The sequence below is a fragment of the Vanacampus margaritifer genome, chromosome 7 (assembly GCF_051991255.1).
Source record: "Vanacampus margaritifer isolate UIUO_Vmar chromosome 7, RoL_Vmar_1.0, whole genome shotgun sequence".
Lineage (NCBI taxonomy): Eukaryota > Metazoa > Chordata > Actinopteri > Syngnathiformes > Syngnathidae > Vanacampus > Vanacampus margaritifer.
Window position 1 is genome coordinate 7,542,925 of NC_135438.1, and position 21,036 is coordinate 7,563,960.

At 40.0% G+C, this 21,036-nt stretch overlaps 3 protein-coding genes across 4 annotated transcripts; 1 reads left to right on the forward strand and 2 right to left on the reverse strand.

The window, feature by feature from the left end:
* Nucleotides 1-363: 363 nt before the first annotated feature.
* On the reverse strand, nucleotides 364-5,566 carry LOC144054711 (GRB2-related adapter protein-like). The gene is made up of 5 exons (XM_077569932.1): nucleotides 5,204-5,566; nucleotides 5,034-5,131; nucleotides 3,426-3,545; nucleotides 1,963-2,275; nucleotides 364-936 (listed from the first exon to the last, which is right to left on the reverse strand). The coding sequence occupies exons 1-5, from the start codon at nucleotides 5,279-5,281 to the stop codon at nucleotides 757-759; spliced, it is 789 nt and encodes a 262-aa protein (XP_077426058.1). The 5' UTR covers nucleotides 5,282-5,566; the 3' UTR covers nucleotides 364-756.
* Nucleotides 5,567-6,508: 942 nt separating this feature from the next.
* On the reverse strand, nucleotides 6,509-13,993 carry brat1 (BRCA1-associated ATM activator 1). Of its 2 annotated transcripts, none has more exons than XM_077572088.1 (11): nucleotides 13,491-13,993; nucleotides 12,936-13,084; nucleotides 12,655-12,802; nucleotides 11,767-12,148; nucleotides 10,668-10,870; nucleotides 10,496-10,593; nucleotides 10,093-10,294; nucleotides 9,202-9,275; nucleotides 9,040-9,124; nucleotides 7,809-8,071; nucleotides 6,509-7,746 (listed from the first exon to the last, which is right to left on the reverse strand). In XM_077572088.1, exons 1-11 carry the CDS (start codon nucleotides 13,615-13,617, stop codon nucleotides 7,018-7,020), a joined length of 2,460 nt encoding a protein of 819 aa, XP_077428214.1. In that variant the 5' UTR covers nucleotides 13,618-13,993; the 3' UTR covers nucleotides 6,509-7,017. The 2 variants fall into 2 exon arrangements, with proteins under 2 accessions (XP_077428214.1, XP_077428213.1); XM_077572087.1 differs by having other exon boundaries at nucleotides 10,496-10,602.
* eif3ba (eukaryotic translation initiation factor 3, subunit Ba) lies at nucleotides 13,942-20,292 on the forward strand. Its single transcript, XM_077572090.1, has 19 exons — nucleotides 13,942-14,167; nucleotides 15,064-15,256; nucleotides 15,332-15,451; nucleotides 15,531-15,588; nucleotides 15,707-15,835; nucleotides 15,907-16,064; nucleotides 16,158-16,289; nucleotides 16,379-16,445; nucleotides 16,529-16,575; nucleotides 16,659-16,869; nucleotides 17,384-17,456; nucleotides 17,541-17,663; nucleotides 17,755-17,833; nucleotides 18,094-18,232; nucleotides 18,330-18,455; nucleotides 19,092-19,169; nucleotides 19,296-19,404; nucleotides 19,500-19,612; nucleotides 19,829-20,292. The coding sequence occupies exons 1-18, from the start codon at nucleotides 14,068-14,070 to the stop codon at nucleotides 19,598-19,600; spliced, it is 2,043 nt and encodes a 680-aa protein (XP_077428216.1). The 5' UTR covers nucleotides 13,942-14,067; the 3' UTR covers nucleotides 19,601-19,612; nucleotides 19,829-20,292.
* The last annotated feature ends 744 nt before the right edge of the window (nucleotides 20,293-21,036 follow it).

Sequence of the window (21,036 nt, forward strand, 5' to 3'; positions counted from 1 at the left end):
AAATTCAAATTCTGATATATACATAAAAAGGGAAGCAGAAAATTTAAAGGAGAAGTAAAATATTGACAATAATATGTTCTATGCAGCCCCACTAGTCTAAATATGGTATTCTGGTTGCTATTGTGTTAGTGAAATATGAGTTAAGCAGCAAAATCCAGCTGTTTTTACCCATCTCAGGGGGCGGCCATTTTGTCACTTGCTGTCGACTGAAGATGACATCACAGTTGCTCAGGTCTCAGGTAACAACCAATCACAGCTCAGCTTCATAAAACAGGTGAGCTGTGATTGGTCGTTGCCAGAGCCCTGCGCAACTGTGATGTCATCTTTCATCGTCAGCAAGTGACAAAATGGCCGCCCCCTGAGATGGATAAAAACGGCTGGATTTTGCTGCATAATTCATATTCCACAAATGTAATATTAAACTGAAAGTTATGTTTAGACTAGTGAGGTCACATTTAACATATTATTGTCAAGAAATGTTTAAGGTTGACTTCCCCTTTAATTGAATAAATTCCAATTTTCACCATATAGTGGAACCTCCAAATTTTGGAACGCAAACAGTTCATATTGCAAAAACATTGTATTATATTTATCTAGAAGTGCAAGAGTAAGCGTAATAATAAGGTAAACACAAATTTTGGTTAAATTCCAAATTGTACAACAGTAGGTTCCACTATATTATTTGATTGCTGCAGGCCATGTTTCAGTGGCAGTGGCACAGCTCTCTCGTGAGTGTTTTGACACGATCTGTTGTTGTCAGTGGTACAGCGGCTGGACATACTGCGGCGGAAAGACCCCCACCCGCCCGCGGCAGCGGCCCCTCCAGCACCGCGAACCGGAGCAGTCCAGCAGGTCGATGAGGTCACCGCGCAGGAAGTGCAGGTGGGCGGTGTGCGGCGGGGCGTAGTCACACAGAGCGTGAGCCAGGCGAGGTTTCTGCACACACACACACACACCAAAAAAAAGAAAAACACAGGTGGCAGGTCTGTTCTTGAAGCGAGATGTGATAAGGCAACAGTGGGAAAATTACGTGATGTGAGCATTTCATTTGGCCCACTTATTATTACACTCCGCGATTACAAAATGAGCTTAGTCGTAAAAAAAATTTTTTTTTATTAATACTAACTTTGAGTTATTTAAATTTATACATTTGCATCTTTTTAAAATGTTACTTATTTAAAACTAAATTTAAAACTAATTTAATCAATTTTGTTTCATCAAAAAGGAATTTTATTTGTCTTAATATTTTTTACGTTTAAACATTTTCTTGTTTTGTACCAAAAAATAAAAGATCGTCCTAATTGTGATTTCAATTATTATCAAAATAATTGTGATTAATATTTTGATCAATATTGAGCAGCCCTATTTATGACTACTTATTTTAAACTGAATGGATTTTAGGCTGAGTTGATTAAAAAACACTCTCTAAAAATGTCATTTAATTTAAATTTAATTTTAAAAAAAATTATTCTTATTATTTTATTTAAATAAAAATAAATGGAAAAATACTTTTTATTTGTCATACATTTTTTTTAAGGAATAATAATCTGTACGACAATTTAAATCATTCTATTTAGATTTTACAAATGTGCACCAAGCAATTTGATGCTTGAAAATAGGCCAATTAGTTGGTTAGCATGAGTGGATTAGCACCATGATGTTTTTTTGTTTAGTTTTTTACATAATGCATTTATTGTATATTCACAATCACATGCATTGAACATTTCAAATAAAATCAAATACATTTTTTTATTTAAGTTGTAATATTACTGTCCCTAATTATTACTATTGCTTTTTAGGCACCACATTTTTCACGCTCCCCCAAACTCCATTTTTCAGCCCTGACTTAGCATATAAAATAATCAACATTTGTTGTTAGGAAATTGGTTTGTTTTTTGCAAATTACATTCATAAAGTGTAGTCAAAATAAATTGAAAACGTGCCGCGATCGAACAGTCGTACCCCCAAAACCTGTTCCAGCAGCTGCATAGAGGACGACTCTCTCAGTGGGTGAGGGCCGTGAAGACGCGCCGTAGGGAGGGACTCCAGAGAGGTACTCTTGTACGGGTTGGGATAAGGGTTACGGCCACCGTGGGAGCCCTGGCGGGGGCGCACGTCCGAGGGGGGGTCTCGGAGGCAGACCACCTTCTCCACGGCGATGCTGTGAATCCGGTAGAAGTCCACCAGCCGGTTAAGCGAGCTGAAAGACTCGTCCCAGATGCAGTACTGACCGCCCCCCTCCAGCACTCGGAAATGCTCCACCCTGTCGCCATAGCTGCCGGAGAAAAATTTGTGTTACGTGAGGACAAGGAGCATGTTGTCTTCTCGTCAGTCCTTCCTCTCGCTCTACTTCTAATCAGACTTGTCAACACGAATTATTGATGTTCCTTTCAAGAAAAGCTTTGCACAGTTAATTCGTATTAATAATCAAATAAACCCTGTAATTGAATATGTATATATATATATAATAAGTAAATAAGAAAAATATATACTTACTTGATAAAAAATAATAAATGTCAATATATTTGTTTAGTATGTTCTTGTCCTGTATGTCATTCATAACAGTTTAAATATAATAAAAGTATGAAGTATAAAAAAAAGTTTTAATTAATCCCTAGAAAGTATTAATATTCACTGGTCTACATGACTTACAAAGCATTTTTGACAGATCTTTAATTATTATTATTTTTTAATCTGATATTTATTTGTACTGGAGTATTATCGCCCTCTGTCGACCATTCTGAATATTGCACAGTGCGATGGCATGACAGTGTCTGAATATAAATAAAGCACACGTGACCTCTCATAGGGCAGGCAGATGTTATGCCTTGCCACATTCATACGTGCACATCATGCACTTTTACATGCGCCTCTTGTTACATGTGTCAATTGCATAACATACCTGCGTTTAATTAATGTAACGGCTCTTATGTAACAGCCCTGATTATTGAACACATCTCATGATTAAATGGGCCCGTTGTCACTTTTGGTGACCCAAATTGCAGCTAACCATGCACTGGCTGTCCGTGAGGATGTGATATTTTTAGTCAAAATGAGTTCTTGCCGAACATATTTAGATATGCGCTTAGTCTGACATACGCACGCTCACAGACACGTGGATGCGGCAAGTTGCTAATGTGCTCAGTGGCGTGGAAAACAAACAGAAAAAAAGGACATTCACAAATGCCTCTGTGTTTTATGTAACACGTGCATGTTTAAAATAGATTCTGTAATAATATAGTAATAACATAGTAATAACATGGGGGGGGGGGGCATTAGGTACCTGTGCCTTCAGTAGAGATTTACCGACTTAATTCATCCCTGATTATTAAATGGTTAATGTCTGCAAATTACTACAGATGTATTGTGCTGGTAATAACATAGTCATAACAGTAGATGCTCCACTGAGGCGCCACTGCGCTCACCTAACGGAGACGGAGAACTCTCCGGGAGCTGATTCACTCTCCCTCACCACGAACACGCCGGTGTCCCGCCAGTGCAGACGCCGCTCCGCCTCCAGTCTCGACACCCGGCCCGCGAACCACCTGCGCATACCAGCGCCCCCCGCGAGGCAGGCCAGAGTAAGGAAGATGCATTCGATGCATGTAGTGATCCAATTAGGTACGGATCCACAATATTTTGAGCTGTTTTTAGAATTTAGAATTTTGCAATAGATTTGGGATCATTAAAACACTACTGCAGTACTACTATTGGAAAAAAAAATACTTATATTAATCATAAAAATTTAAGAAAATTAATAGCATCAACAACAATACTACTAAAATAGTAATACAGTACTAAAAATAATACAATGAGGGAAATAAAAAAAATAACATAGTACTGCTAATAATACAATTAAAAACAGTAAAAACAACAATACTATTTCCAATACTATTACTACAACTACAACCACAATAACGATGATGTTGATAATAATAATAATAATAATCATCATCATCATCATCATCATCATATTAATGTGGGGAAAATCTCAATACAACCACCATATAAGCCTGACTTAAAAAAAAAGCCTATTTATTTGAAATGCGTAATCCTCAGGTTTATGTATTTATTAAAATGATAGTATTAATAAAGTACAGTTACTCTAAATTAATATTAATGAGAGTATTTATTTAGAATACATAAAGTACTGTTTGAAATGCATAATAATCAGGTTATCTATACACGATAAATATATTGTTATGTAAAAAACACTTATGTCCATTTTTTTTATTTGACATTTTTATGTTTTGGGATGAAACTGAATGCAGACATCCTAAAAACGTTTAAAAAAAAAGAAGAAAAAGTAATTAGATTTTATTAATATTAAATACATAACCCTGCATTATGCATTTCGAATAAATAGGCATTATTAGACTAATGAATATGTATCATAGAAGTTTTATTTGGTAGGTTTTTGTTTAAATTATCTTTTTAAAAAAGTAAATCGGAATTTGTTAGGTAAAAAAACCCCATAGATCTTAAGTTAGACTTGAAATATTTGAGTGATTGTAGCAACAGCATAAATGTTACTACAACTAAAAAGAAGAAGAAATACCACTGCCAATAAAAAGTAAAATTAACAGTAATAATAATAATAACAACAGTGATTTAGGGAATATTCTAAGCACTACTAATAATAATACAATTTAAAAAATAATATATTGATTAAATCGAAACACATTTGTTGAGACTTCCACAGTTTGTGTCATTTGTTTTTGGTCAATTGGCGATTGTGTAACTCATTTTATTTATGTAACTAACAGGTTACGATGTGTGTTTATGAAGTCACGTGACCTGTCAACCATAGCATTATGTCCTGTTTGCATGTAATTGAACCTTTACTGCTATACAGTACTTCATATGCTACTAGAATACTTGAAAATCAAACATATTAAAACAACTAAATCGCTGTAGTAAATTACAAGACAGCTTCCACGTTACAATCAGACCCGTTGGCCTCAATTTTTCAACTTTAGGATATCAAATATGGTTGCAGGGGATCACACAAGTGACTTGTAAATGTTTCTTACGGATGAGGCAGAAGAGAAATGTAGTTCTCTGGCACGTAGCCCCTTTTGCCTTCAATCTCTGCCACGAACCAGCAAGAATCCTCCTCCATTTCTGTCACCTTCGTACAACACACGTGCATTACTGTCACCGTCGTTACGACCCGCGCACTTTTAACAGGTGACCATTTTACCTTGACGATGTCCCCTTTCTGGAAGCTGAGCTCGTTGGCTTCGGACGCGGCGAAGGAGAAAAGTGCCACCGCCTCCATGCTTTTTTTTTTGGACTCAGGAGAGGAGAGAGACGAGCCACCAGCAAGCACGCTTCACTTCATCAATGAGGAAGAGATAACGGACCAGCGCTCGGTTTGGGTTTGCCGGACCGAGAAGATAATCAGCGCGTTTGTACGTGTGCGTTGGCGCTCATTAGTTAATGAGGAGAGCTTCTCCACCCGTGTGTCCCTCCGTTCCTCCATGTGACTTGAGTTTGTGTGTGTTTGTATGTGTGTGTGTGTGTGTGGGAACACGTGAACGCAGCGACTGCCTCCTCTGGCTCCAGCTCATGTCCGCACACATCACATACTGGGGAGGCAGTGGGGCTTAAAATACAATTCATGATCAAAATGGAGTTACGGGTAGATAACAAAATACATACTGTATGTATGAATAAGGGTCATTTTCACCTCATTTGATCAATAAAATGTCTCCCTTGTTCTTAAAGGGTCAACCTTAGACGTTTCTTAACAATAATATGTTATATGTGACCTCACTAGTCTAAACATGACATTCTGATTCATATTACATTTGTGGGATAAGAGTTATGAAGCAAAATGTAGCTGTTTTTATCCGTCTCAGGGAGCGGCCATTTTGCCACTTGCCGTCGACTGAAGATGACGTCACAGTTGCTCGGGGCTCAGGCAGCGACCAATCACGGCTCACCTGTTTGTTGTTACCTGAGACCTTTTGAATCTTTGAATGTCTCACGATTCGATTCCGATTTTTGGGTGCGCTATCTGATTCAGAATCGATTTTCGATTAAGAACGATGTTTGATTGGCAATGATTTTTGCTTCAATTTATAGACGTTCAAGGAATCGTAATGATCTACTCCAGTCTGACTCACTAATGCCAATTAGTGCTCTACTCGCGGCACTTTTATCACTCAAAAGAACGGCTCCACGCTGCAAAAAAAACTACTTTTATTGGAATAACTTGACCGTGACTTTTTCCTTGTACTCTCTAATGTGGCTACAACCTAACAGTGTATCAGACTACGTGGAACCACACTGCCCCTCAGTGGCCAAATCGGGTACAACATGAAAAGCGCTCCCGATAAAGGCACACACAAACAAAGGGAAGACAGTATAAAATAATTTAAATAAAATCGATTTGGGACATTTTAAATCAATTCTGAATCGTACTAAATGAGAATCGATTTTATGGCACAACCCTATTAAATAAGGTCAACAAAATATTAGTAAGAGCACCACTAAAAAAAACTGTTGGAAAAATTCACATTTATTTATGTCATCAAATTCTTACTGTTGATTTAATTAGAATTGAATAATAACCCATGTGTCTATAAATAAAAACATGGCTTCCTGCTATCCAACAGAGGACACAAATCCCCTGCTCGGCATTTCATTATTTATCATTATGTAACTGATGTCGTCATGACTTTATTTACGGCAGAAAAAGGCTGATGAATGTGACTTGCTTGCACTTGAATGGCACAAAAGACGAAAACAAATATGATTGAATATTAAACTGTACCAAAAATATTTTTAACTACTGTTTAATATTCAACGTGACATTAAAAAAAAGTCCTTGTTGCTTGACTTTGTATGCCACGCTGCAAACCAAATGTATAAAAATGACAACATCGGATCCATCTGTCCTATCCAGCAAAAAGTAGTGAAACGTTGAACAGTTGGACAAAAGGTCAAAGGTTATACAACATGTTAGGTTTCACCCCAAAGCCCATTATCCAAACCATTTCGTGACTCGTGTCAGTAACAGTCCACTATAACTTCTTGGCCGCCATCTTTGCCGGCATCCCCGAGAGGAACTCCCACGCTCAGGATGTCCTGCAACAGAGACCGGAAGGAGTTGTGGACGTGATCGCTGCTCCGGCTCAGAAGAACCCGCCGCTCATCCAAGCCCAGCGACGTCAGCACCTCGCACACGTTTACGCGCCGGCCCCCGTCGCCTTCGCTCTTTAGCATCTTCCCGATCTCCTCCCCCCAACCCCGTTCGGGGATTTCGCAGTGCACGTCGGTCGTCAAGTCGCCCGGCAGGTCGAGCGCGTCTCTGATTTTTATGAGGAGTTCGCAAGCCTTCAGCGCAACCGGTCGGTCGCAGTCCACCAGGCCGCTCAGCAACACCGAGAAGACGCCTTGATCCACGAAAGAACTCAACGCCGAGTCTAAAGTGACACCCCCGGCTTGCGGTGTTGCGTAAGGGTGTTTCTCTGCACCGGCGCGTCTGCTGTGATCCGAAAAGGCGGCGTCAAGAAGAAGCTCGGCCAACTCCAACGTGTTCACTTTCACTTCCCAATCCAAATCAGAGCTGCCGCGCGAGAGGACGACGCGCACCGACTCCAAGAGAAGCGAGGGGGGTGACGAAGGAGGGGCGGCGCGAGAGGAGAACCAGGCCATGAAGTAGCGGACCACGGCCCGCCTGGCGAAACCCTCCGTGTCCTCACGGAGAATATCCAACAGGCGTGCGATTGTGTCAGTCTGGAAATAGAAAATGATCAAAAACGGATCTTTCATTTGACTCGCAATAAATATTCTCCAACCTGTTCCTGAGGCAAGTCAGTTCCCCGCTGCCAGCTGGGCACGAGACCCCGCGCCAGTGCCGAGACGGCGCTGGCTCTCACGTAGCTCTCCGGATCCTGCAGCGCCTCCCGGAGGAGCGGGGTCGTATGGCGTTCGCTCAGCAAAGCGGCGTCAGCTGATTTCAGAGAGGGGGCGCTGTGCATTTGCCCCAAACACTCGACGGTGGAGTCTCTCACCTCCCAACGTGGATCGCATGCACGCTTCTTCACTGCCATTAGGAGATCTAAATGCAAAAGGTTTGATTCTTTTTAAGTCATTCACTGCCGTGGACGTTTATTTCCGTCGACTGATCTAATGCTGATTACTAAAGAACGGGAGAAAAAAAAATAGAAGCTAACTTTTTTTCCTGATGAAAGACGTGAGTTTTGTTTTGTTTTCTTTTCATTCTTCCTTTTGGTTGTCAGTGTATGTTGTGCAGATTCTTTTTTTTGGTAAAGTTAGTGTTTGCTTCAAACACTAGATGGCAACATAATACTTATTTTGAGACATTGCAGTACAGCATAAAAAATTACTTCATGTCATCCTCTGTAATCCTGCTTTTTACACCTACAGAAAGCGACGGCTGTACGTTGTCCATCTTAATGATAAGTTAAGTTTGTTAGTTTTGGGGGGGGGGACTTCTTTACTGTAAAAAACACGAAGGATTGGTACACTGTTTGTATAATATATTTCTTATCCATTGCTCAATATATTATATGCTTAAATTAAATGTGTTTGTATTATATTTTAAAATGCGATTGAAGACCTTTAAAAAAGTGCCGTAAATACTATAAGAATATGCCTACAGGGTATTTAAATTGGGTATATCAACATTACAGAGTTCACTCACTTATCTAGCGATCCCTAAATGTTTGAAAAACAATCACTGAATTAAATCTTCAAAATGTTTTTAAATCCAGGAAAGTAACTTTGTGAAGTACAGTTCAGTAATTTTCTTATTATTTTAAGTTACAGAACGCATTTGCATTCAATCATTTAGAACAATCTGTTAGCAAACGTTTATTTATTTACAATATCTATTTAACCTTAAAGTAGACTACATTATAATGTAAGAATCATTTTAGCACTTTTCCTATATTTCCTATATCACCATGTTAATGTTCAAACGGTTCAGAATTTTAATGTTGGTCATTATGGTGGTACTTCGAGCACTATGTATTTTTTTGAGGTGGAATTTGGGTGCAGAACTACCTTCTCGGAGTTGCTGTGGAATGGATGAGAGTTCCGTCCAAACATTCATCCACTGTACTAAAGCCTTGTAGGACTTTTGCAGGACCTAAAGAACACACAAACTGTATTTGAAACTTTTATCTTACAAAGTGACTACCACGGCCTATAAATACAAATACTTACAGTGGGGTCTGAATCGGGGTTACTTATATAATGTACCAGGACTTCGGAGACCTCCTTCATTGTGCTGTTAGCCCCTTAAACACAAACATCAGCACATATTTCATTATGAACATCTGGTGAGATCCAAGACAAGAAAATTATGACAGTGTGAAGACAAGAATGACCAGTTTTGACATATTAATGTGACGTTGAAAGGATGAATGGTTATCTATTTTCATTTTACAGTGATTTTAACCCTGGAGAACCCACGGGGTCAAATTTGGCCCCTATAAATTCTGCTACTCAAATAACAAAGACCTTTTTTTTTTTTACAAATTTAACTTCCAAACGTCCAGAGTGCCATTTCTGACCCCTGCATGGGGCCATCTAGTGGATGAATATTGTACTTACATGAGCCAGAGTGGTGGTGACAAGATGGCTGGCAATATACTGTTTTTTTGAGCTGGAGATCAATCCAAACAAAACCATCTTCTCAGCAAACCATCAGATGGTAAAATTCTGTTTTTTTTTTGTTAATCTATTTCATATCATGTTGCAGAATGCCTAGGAGTATGTGTTTTATATATATTTTGTTAAATTAGCAACTCTGAGCTAGTTAAAAAAAAAGGGTTAAAATTGAAAAAACATATATTTTGGTGTTCAGTGAACTTATAGCAGTCATTTAATGTATAATTCATAATTTTCCAAAGAAGAAAAGGGTTCATGGGTTCTCCAGGGTTAAGCCCTTTTTTTTTTTTTTTTTTACAAAGTACTACTACTTTTTTTTTTTTGTATTTTCTAGCAGTACCCTGTGGCCACATACTGCTTCTCACACGTCAGTTTTGGCACCAAGATCAGTTGAGTTACAAACATTAAAAATCAATATGTTAGTATGTTCCATGACTTGATCACCTGGGCTGCCGCTGAGTGAAGTCAAAGCTTCTAAAGCAGATTTCTGAACTTTGCCACTGCTGACGATGCACCGGAAAGCCTCATTCTTGCGGCCGTTGAGCAAAGACGAGGAGGAGGTGGAAATGTCACCGCTGCATATTCTAAGCAAAGTAACAACTGAGAGGACAATCACAGCCGGGTTGCATGGAAGGACCTCAGGAGGCTAAAGGAAAGAGAGAGTCACATTCATGTTGGTCCATTTCTATCCCATTCCACACATATCCATTCCAATTTCTATACACATTCATATGAACAATTTAGAGTCCATCCATCCAATCAGGCAAACAACCATAAATTTGATTGAGATCAAACATAAAAGTTGAAATACAATCACAATGACAACAATAGTCATTGCATGTCTCACCATAAGTGCCACCTGGGAGGCGCTTCTCAAACACACACATATCATAGCGACGAACGTGCTTTTATTCTTCAGCTGTGCCGCCATTATTACGTCGTCTTCTGCAGGCACTGAAAATTATTTTTATACAACAAAACAGTTTCATATGTTTTTTGTTTCCATATGCAGTTCATACCTGTTGCCAGCAAGGGCTGCTCAGTGACAAAGTGCAGGGGCAGCAGGAGGATTCTGATTGCCTGGCTTGTGTTGACGGCATCGCTTGATACACATGAATGACCTCGGTGGAGAAACGCAGCTGCACCGTGGACGAGGTCGGCCGGTTTGTTGACGTTCAACATAGAGGACAAAAGACGGCTGGTGACATCGCTACTGTCAGGGCTGATGACAAATATGGCAAATACAGACAGATAGATTAGGATAGATTAGTAGATAGATAGATAGATAGATAGATAGATAGATAGATAGATAGATAGATAGATAGATAGATAGATAGATAGATAGATAGATAGATAGATAGATAGATAGATAGATAGATAGATAGATAGATAGATAGATAGATAGATAGATAGATAGATAGATAGATAGATAGATAGATAGATAGATAGATAGATAGATAGATAGATAGATAGATAGATAGATAGATAGATAGATAGATAGATAGATAGATAGATAGATAGATAGATGGCTAGCTAGCTGGCTAGCTAGCTGAATAGATAGATAGATAGATAGATAGATAGATAGATAGATAGCTAACTGGATAGATAGATAGATATGTAGCTAGCTAGCTAGCTGGGTAGATAGATAGATAGATAGATAGATAAATAGATAGATAGATAGGTAGCTAGCTAGCTGGATGGATAGATAGATAGATAGATAGATAGATAGATAGATAGATAGATAGATAGATAGATAGATAGATAGATAGATAGATAGATAGATAGATAGATAGATAGATAGATAGATAGATAGATAGATAGATAGATAGATAGATAGATAGATAGATAGATAGATAGATAGATAGATAACTGGATAGATAGATAGATATGTAGCTAGCTAGCTAGCTGGATGGATGGATGGATGGATGGATAGATAGATAGATAGATAGATAGATAGATAACTGGATAGATAGATAGATAGGTAGCTAGCTAACTGGATAGATAGATAGCTAGCTAGCTGGATAGATAGATAGATAGATAGGTAGCTAGCTGGATAGATAGATAGATATGTAGCTAGATAGATAGATAGCTAGATAGATAGATAGATAGTCAGTCTACCTGTATCCGGCCATAATAACATCCATTAGCGTTGGTGTGAGCTGACTATATCCCGCCTCCACTAGCTCCTCCAGGGAGGCAGCAAGCGCCTTGAGCAGCTGGTCCCGCAGAGGACGCCGGGCCTGGTCCAGGATCAGCGCCAGCAGCTTGAGGACCTGCAGACTACCAGCTGCCTGCTCGCCTTCTTTGGGTACCAGTGACTCCTTCATATGGTTATACGTTTGCAGGAAAACATGGCTGCGTTCTGCACTGGTTTCATTGCTTGCACGCTCTTCTTCTTCCGGCTGAATTGAGAGCAGGACGTGAGCCAGCAACTGGTTGGCGGCGGAAGCAACAAACATGCTTGGATCTGATTGGAGCTGCAGGAGCGGCTGGATGAAACCTAGGCAGAATTAAGAGCATTACGTCATTAAAATGCAAGTCAACCAACGTACAAGTTTTTCGAGTTCAGACGATATTTTGCTTTAAATTGCAGCCAGAAATTTGAGGTACGAGCACTGTATGGTGGCAGTGAACTCAACTCACTTAACAGCTAGCAACAGATTGGCAGATAGTGAACAATTCTTAAAAAAAAAATGGTTTAATGCCATTCCCAACTGACATTTACTGCCAAAATAAACAACAAAAATATACCAAAAATACTTTTTGGTGTGTGTATTATGCTGTACTGCCTCCTGGTGGCCGAGGCAGGAACAGCATCACATTGAATTGGATTGCACAAGCTATTTAAATGGGGAGGTTGGAATGGATTCATGGCATTTCCATTCTTTTCAAAGGTAAAGGTGATTTGATAGGAGTGTTGAGCACAAGCATGGTCAAGAAACAAATTTAACTTATCTCAAAGCACCACTGTATTCATTATTACAGCAATGAAAATAGAGGACAGACCTGACTGCACAAAGAAACCCAGCGCATTCGGGTGCAGCAGCATTCTCTTTAAACCGTGAATCCAGCCGATTCGGATGCAGGGTTCATTCCAGAGCTCAGTGTCCATCCAGTGCTGAACGCTAAACATCATCTCCACAACTGAGTGCTCCTGTTTGGAAAAGCAGACAGATATTTAACCAATCGGCCCCCAGAAAGCTTTTCCATCAAATAAATCAAGTTTTCCATAATATTCACATATACCGACATGCACCTTATATGCCATAAGTCTGTCTACTCTCTACCTGCAAGGCTCTGTAGCCATCCTCGGTGGCCGCCATCAGGCCGCTGAGTTTGAGGGCGAAAGAGAGGATGCTGGAATCGGAAGTGGAGTTGGAGGCCATGGTAGAGACAAAGTCAAAAAGACACGGGCAACTTTCCGGAAGTGATACACCTTCAATGAAAGACAAGACACTGTGGAACTTCTCAAGTACCGATGTAAACATTCCTAAATTAAGCGAACAATTAAAAATTCAATTATTAAATTAATCAAAATTAAAAAGTAAATTTTGTGCAATACATTCCCTTAAAAATAAACAGTTGGAACTTAGATGACTTATTTTTAAGCAAGAGGCAGTGGGTGGTCGTTTGAGTCATATTTTGGTGAATAAGAGAACACAAACTAGAGCTGCACAATACATCGAAAAAAGATCAATATCGCGATATTAGCCCATGCAATATGCATATCGCAAAGACGTGCAAAAAAAGTTTCAGAAGGAATTGTATGGTATTATGTAAATTTGACCAGTCAGGCGCAAACTTTAATGTGCATCGCCATCCAATATCGTGTTAACACGAACCTGCCTCGGAGAGTTCGGTGAGCCGGTCCAGTAGTTTCTCCAGGCTGGTGTCATCCGGCAGAGGTTTAGCAGAATCTGCCAGGAGCGCGCACACGCCGGGCAGCAGTGACGCACCCTCCCTGTCCATTGTTGTATGTGGCGACAGCAAACTTATGACGCGTAAAATAAATTATTAATATTTCATAACACCCATATTATTAAACGAAATGTGCTGAATTTCAAAGACAAAGTTGTGCTTTTCCCATAATCTCGCGGGAAATCGCTTCATATCGACCAGGAACATCGTCTCTTTTCTTCCTTCCGTGACCGGACATGCAACCAGCTTCACTAACGTATAACAAAATGGATGCAAAACCGCTATTACAGTCATGTAAAACTGCGCATCCACTTGTCATACAAATCTGTCAAATTTCAGCTCCTCTTCCGGGTTTGAGAACTGCTTCCTGTGCCACATTTCCGTCACGTCGTCCATTTTCACAGAAACCGCACATGGTGTCGCGCCGGTCGAAGACCGTCAGCCTCCCGTTTTCTAGTAACTTCGCGGTCACGATTAAGAACGTCACGCTAAACGTGTTAAATGCAAGAAACGGTGGATATGGTGGACGACCCCGAGTACGAGGAAGAGGAGCCCTCCTTTAGCGACCCGGAGGACTTTGAGGATGACGTCGACGACGAGGGTGAGCGGAGGCAGGAAAATCGCCGGCTTTACGGCCTGCTAGTTTCATTAGCCGTTCCGTAAGGCGGAGTAACCGGCGCATTATCACGCATTATCACGGTTACAAAATAAAGTATTTGACCGCAAAATTCTGTCCAAGTGTCGCATTTCTCTTGTTTTCTGTATGTAGAACGATTTGGCAAGTTGACGTTGTAAAGCAGTTTGACGTGCCGTGACGCGTCTCTCTCATTTTGCTTAGTAATTCCTCTGAAATGAAATATTTTGCTGTGAAAAGAAACAGCTGTACCCTAATGCTATTCTATGAGCTGTATCATCTTTTAAAGACGCGCACAGTGAAGTGAATCGCTACATTGTTTTCCTCAATCGTAGAATCAATTCATTCATTTTCTGCGTTAAATTAGAATTGGGGGTTCTTCACAACCCTTAATTCAAGTCACATTGTTTACAATAGAAGGTTAAAATGACACACCATCAAAGACAGTTGTCACAAAAAGTTGAAGTATAGTAACTGGAGGTGTCAGAAGTAATCGATTAATCAACAATTAATTTATCGTCAAATAAATTGACGAGCCGATGACTATTTTGATCATCTTGTAACCGTTATGAGCCACCGTTTGTTTAAAACTGTCCAAATCCTTTCCAATTTTCTGTCGCCCTTCAAGAAAGTGTACCTTATTCCATGTAGTGGAAGAGCATTTGATTGATGAACAAAAAAGGCTATAAATAATTTTCGGACCGATTTTATGAAACGAGAGCATTTCTAGTGGCACAGTAGTTGATCAATTTACTTTTCTATGGCACTATTATGCCTTTGTACAGAATTACTTGTGATGTGAATTGATCATGCCCAAATGAGGTTTTGAACATCCTCTCACTCAGCTCTTCTCTTTCCCACAGAGCTCCTGGGCGACATCCTGAAGGATAAACCCCAGGAGGCTGACGGCATCGACTCGGTGGTGGTGGTGGACAACGTCCCGCAGGTTGGCCCGGAACGTTTGGAAAAGCTGAAGAACGTCATCCACAAGATCTTCTCCAAATTTGGAAAGATCTCAACCGAGTTCTACCCAGAGGGCGATGGCGCGACCAAAGGGTAGGACAACTTTTTTTTTTCTTAAAGTTTATTGAAAAAAGAAAAGATGTGTAACAGATGCTTTATTCTTTGTAGTTACATCTTTTTGGAGTACGCTTCACCCAACCAGGCCCTGGAGGCGGTGAAAAACGCAGATGGCTACAAACTGGACAAGCAGCATACATTTAGGGTCAACCTCTTCACCGACTTCGACAAGTACGCGGTCAAGTCCATCAAAAATGGACAATGTGATGTATTTAATGGAAGTTAATGGCATCTTTGTGTTATTTTAAAGGTACATGAACATTAATGATGAGTGGGAAACTCCTGAGAAGCAACCTTTTAAAGACTTTGTAAGTGTGGAGCATTATTACTGTTAAAAATTGCGTTTAGCCAAGAGTGATGTATCAGGTTCCAATTAAATATGACTTAACAGTTTCGCATTACCGATGAACTCTTTTGTCTGTTCAGGGTAACATGCGCCATTGGATTGAGGACCCCGACTGCCGGGATCAGTACAGTGTGATCTACGAAGCCGGTGAGAGGACCGCCATTTTCGCCAACGACGCTAAGGATCCGATTGTCTCCGAAGAGAGAGCGGTATGTTATTAGATATCAATATAATGGGGGAGTATAACTGTAGTTTTGCTAACCGGTTTCTATGGATGCAGCGTTGGACTGAGACGTACGTGCGCTGGTCACCCAAAGGCACCTACCTGGCCACCTTTCACCAAAGGGGAATCGCCTTGTGGGGCGGCGAGAAGTTCAAGCAGATTCAGAGGTTCAGTCATCAGGGAGTGTCCCTCATCGATTTCTCGCCTTGTGAGAGGTAAATAATGCTGCTCAGCGGCGCTTGCGCAAAACTATTGAACGTAGTTAACGTTTTTTTTCTTTGACTGTTTGTGTTTCCGATGTTGTGCAGGTACGTCGTGACCTTCAGCCCGCTGATGGACACCAAAGAGGACCCGCAGGCCATCATCATTTGGGACATTCTGACCGGCCAGAAGAAGAGAGGTTTCCACTGCGAGAGCGCAGCACACTGGCCCATTTTCAAGTGAGCACTCGTCGGCCATGTTTGTAGACATTTCATAATAATCTTTGAGTGCTTCTCCCGCAGAGTTGAAATGTCTTACTTGTTTTCAGATGGAGCCACGATGGAAAGTTCTTTGCCAGGATGACACCAGACACACTCAGCATCTACGAGACTCCAGTAAGAAGATGAAATTAGGAGAGTTTCAGTCATGTCAAGTGTTAAGTTAGCGACTTTAAGAACTGTCCCTGTGCTGCTTTCAGTCTATGGGCCTGCTCGACAAGAAGAGTCTTAAGATCACCGGAATCAAGTATGTGTCATCCATCCACGTACGGTTTCGTGCCTATCTTTAAATGTCCTCTATGTTCAAATGGTATACGTTTGCGCACACAGGGACTTCTCGTGGTCTCCGGGCGACAACATCATCGCATTCTGGGTGCCTGAGGACAAGGACATCCCGGCCAGGATGACTATGATGCAGCTGCCTTCCCGCCAGGAGATCCGCGTGCGCAACCTCTTCAACGTGGTGGACTGCAAGCTGCACTGGCAGAGGAATGGGGACTATCTCTGCGTGAAAGTAGACAGGACTCCCAAAGGGACACAGGTATTTACATTTCATTTATTTGGGCACATATTAAAAATAGACCTGTTTGTTTGGGATAGCCGTGAATTTGATTATTTGCAGTAAAAAAAAAGGGGGGGGGGTGTTCTGTTCAATGAACCATATAAAAATTGAGCCACCTGGAGTTTGTTGATTTGATAGACATTAATATTGAGTGAAAGTTTATTGATTTTGAACCATTTTGCAATATCTTCCAGTTCTTTGTTTAAAACATTCATGAGCGTTAAAGGGTTTTGATATAAATAAAACAAACTAGTATCATCTGTGAACAAGATTTTTGATAACTGGTCGGATGCATTTGACAAATCATTAATGTATACAAGAAATAAGAGTGGCCCCAAGACAGATCCCTGAGGAACACCACATTTTGCCACAAGGGGAGAAGAATATACTCCTTTGAATGCAACAAACTGTAGTCTGTACATGCCACAATGACAAGGAAACAAAAAAATATTGTTTTGCATGTTGAAAATGTTAATGATACTTTTCTATCTAGGGCGTGGTCACAAACTTTGAAATATTCCGAATGAGAGAGAAACAAGTTCCTGTTGATGTGGTGGAGATGAAAGGTAAGCATACATGGGCATGTCTATAAGGTAACAATAGAAACAAAAGCATTCAGTAATTTAATATGAGCATTGTTTTCGTAACAGAGGGCATCATTGCGTTCGCGTGGGAGCCCAACGGAAGCAAGTTTGCAGTTCTGCATGGAGAGTCTCCCAGGATCAACGTCTCCTTCTACCACGTGAAAAACAACGGCAAGATCGAGCCATTAAGTATGTCGACCACGCAGCACAGAGAAAGAGCTTGTATTATGTAAACGCAAAGCAAACCGGCACTAAGCGGAGACTCTTTTGGCCTTTTTAGAGACGTTTGACAAGCAGCAGGCCAACAGCATCTTTTGGAGCCCACAGGGACAGTTCTTGGTTCTGGCTGGACTTCGGAGGTCAGTTGTTGAGTTGCTTAGTTTTGTGTTAAAAAAAAAAAAAAAGGCAAAACGAAATGACTTTTCTGACACCTCGCATTATAGCGCCTGATTCGACGACCATGTACAGTTTGAACATGTAATTCAGTAGTTCTCCACATACCACTAGAGGGAGCCCAAGTATCACGAGTACCTATAACAGTCTTTGAGAATCAATTCAATATTGTCTATTGATGTGTTTATATCGCATGAATAAGGATTTTATTCTCCCTTTTTTGTAGTATGAACGGTGCACTCGCCTTTGTGGATACGTCCGACTGCACCTTGATGAACATAGCAGAGCACTACATGGCCTCCGATGTGGAGTGGGACCCCACCGGCCGCTACGTGGTCACCTCAGTCTCCTGGTGGAGCCACAAGGTACCGTGGCAGGCAGCCTGTGCTGTCCGTCTGGCCGTTGTCGGAACGTTCCTTGTCTTCACGGCCTCTCTCTTCTTTTTTTTTTTTTGTCTTGTAGGTGGACAACGCTTACTGGCTGTGGACATTCCAGGGTCGCCTTCTACAGAAGAACAACAAGGACCGCTTCTGCCAGCTGTTGTGGAGACCCCGACCTCCGAGCCTGCTTAGTGAAGACCAAATCAAAGTGCGATTTTTACTGATCTAGTGTTTGTCCTGCATTTTGTGTGACATAAAGGGCCCCCGAATTGGAAAAATGAGAGTTGCGATAAAAAAATTAGGACAAAATACAAATATTAAATAGGCGTAAATTCCAAATATTAGACAAAATAGAAAACTGTTGGTACAATACAAAAATATACAATTGGATGAAAAATAGACAAGTATTAGAAAAATATAGGAAAAATATATAGATGTGATATATGAAAAATATTTTATTAATTAATTTAAAATATTTGAAGAAAAAGGTATATATTGGGAAGAAATTCCAAATATTAAATGAAAACCAAATAATAGTAGACAAAAATATATATAAAAATGCACAATTGGACTAAAGCATAAGAAATATTTCGGGGCATACAAAAATATGTCAAATGTATTTAAAATAACAAAAAAATACAAAATAAATTGAATACTAGTAAATAGACGAAAAACAGATGTGTGACAAAAAATTTAAATGCTAGAAAAATACACAAATAGGGGGAAAACTTAAATATCAGAGAGGAAATATTACGACAAAACTAGCATATATTAGTGTAAGCAAAAAAATACAGCAATTAAATGAAAATGTAGTAAGGTAGTAACTGAGCTGTGTTTCTTGAAGATAATCAAGAAGGATCTGAAAAAATACTACAAGATCTTTGAGCAGAAGGATCGTCTGAGCCAGTCCAAGGCTTCAAAGGTGAGATTTTGCTTGTCTCTCGACACTTGAACACAACGCTCTTGTATATCTACGAGAGCCATTCTACATACTTAAGTTTGTGACTCATGGAAGCCAATGTGATTGTGTGTATGTGCGTGTGAGTAGGAACTGGTGGACAAACGCAGGGCCATGATGGACGAGTACCGTAGCTACAGGGATCAGGCGCTGCAGCTCTATCAGGAGCAGAAAGAAGCCCGCGTGGAGCTCCGAGGGGGTGCGGCCACTACGCTATTTTCATTTCATTTATCATTTTCTTCTACAGCTCTGATCCGGTATGCTGACTCGTGTATTCTCACGGTTCTTTTATAGGAGTGGACACTGACGAGCCGGACAGCAACGTGGACGACTGGGAGGAGGAGACCATTGAATTTTTTATCAGCGAAGAAATCATTCCCATTGGAGATCTGTAGTACCCTACGCAGGTAACCACACTGTGGGGTGGATTTATTGTGGTGTGATAGAATTGGAAGTCAAACACATGAGCAAATTACAGAAATCGATCATGCCTGTTACTGGTTTGATCCGTAACATGTCCGAAAATAGACCCCGATAAATGTGTTGACTGTTGATGCACATCATATCGAGGATTTAAATTGAAATATCGCCACACACTCATCCTCCCATCTTCTCTCACACAGTCCATCCGTTTTTGTGTGGAAAAGAGAAGCAGCGTCATTGACTGGAGAAGGACGACGAACCACGCAGTGAATTTTGGGGTTCTACGTCACCAGCCTCAACATTCACCCCTAGTGACATCATCAGAGCACGCCTGGCGGATCAACGGCCACATTGAGGGACTCATCACCCGCCCCCCGTTTTCTTGCCCTTGTGGAACTTGATATTTACTAATAGCGCCCCCTGTTGTTTAATTGGAGTCTGGAGTGGTTCCGGAACTGGCCTCTCTCTCATCATGCCGGCGTGTTGTTGGCATGTGGCGCAGAGTGCCGTAGCAGCAGGATGGGGAGGTGCTAAACATATAGCTTTGTTAGTGAATGTGCTGATGTGGCGCTATAGTGGCTTGTATCCTCCTCCTTTCAGACTAGTCTTTCACACAGGGAGGGGGTGCGCAGCGGGAATAACTTTAAATAAACTGTCGGACGAGCTTGTTTTGTAAGAGTCTTTATTACGTCTGTCATTAGAACTTTTTTTTTTTTCATGACTTAATTTCTGACATATCACGGGAACAAAATGAGAAAATGTTACTGGTTGGGTGGGTACACCGGTGCAGCTAAAAATATTTAAAATATTAATGTTCTTTTATTTCAGTGAGGAAAAAAAAGTGAAACTCATTCAGTACATTTTTTAATAGTTTTTTTTTGTGGTATATATACAGTATATATATATGTCAATTCCAGTGTGTGCCCTGTGCTGTACTGTTAAATATACAAACAATACAATCTTACAAATTCATAGCACTTTTAATAGCTGCAACTTATACTCACGTATTGCTATTTATAGATTTTTGAGGGGTTTATAATAGATAAAAAAAAAATTATATATTTATTTATATATATATATTTATATATATACAGTATATATATATATATATTTATATATATATATTTATATATATATATATTTATATATATATATATATATTTTTTTATATATATTTATATATATATATTTATATTTATATATATATTAATGGGATTATATTAGTGTTACGGTCTGACTAACTTAACTGTACTGTCACGATACACAGAATTGTGTACTTCTTTGGTTGCCATTTTATCTCACTTTTAGTGAGCTGAACAACAATATTGGAATATTTGATGTTACAGCTTGGAAAAAATACATTTAAACACAATACGTGTATGTATATAAATTACACGGTACATTATGT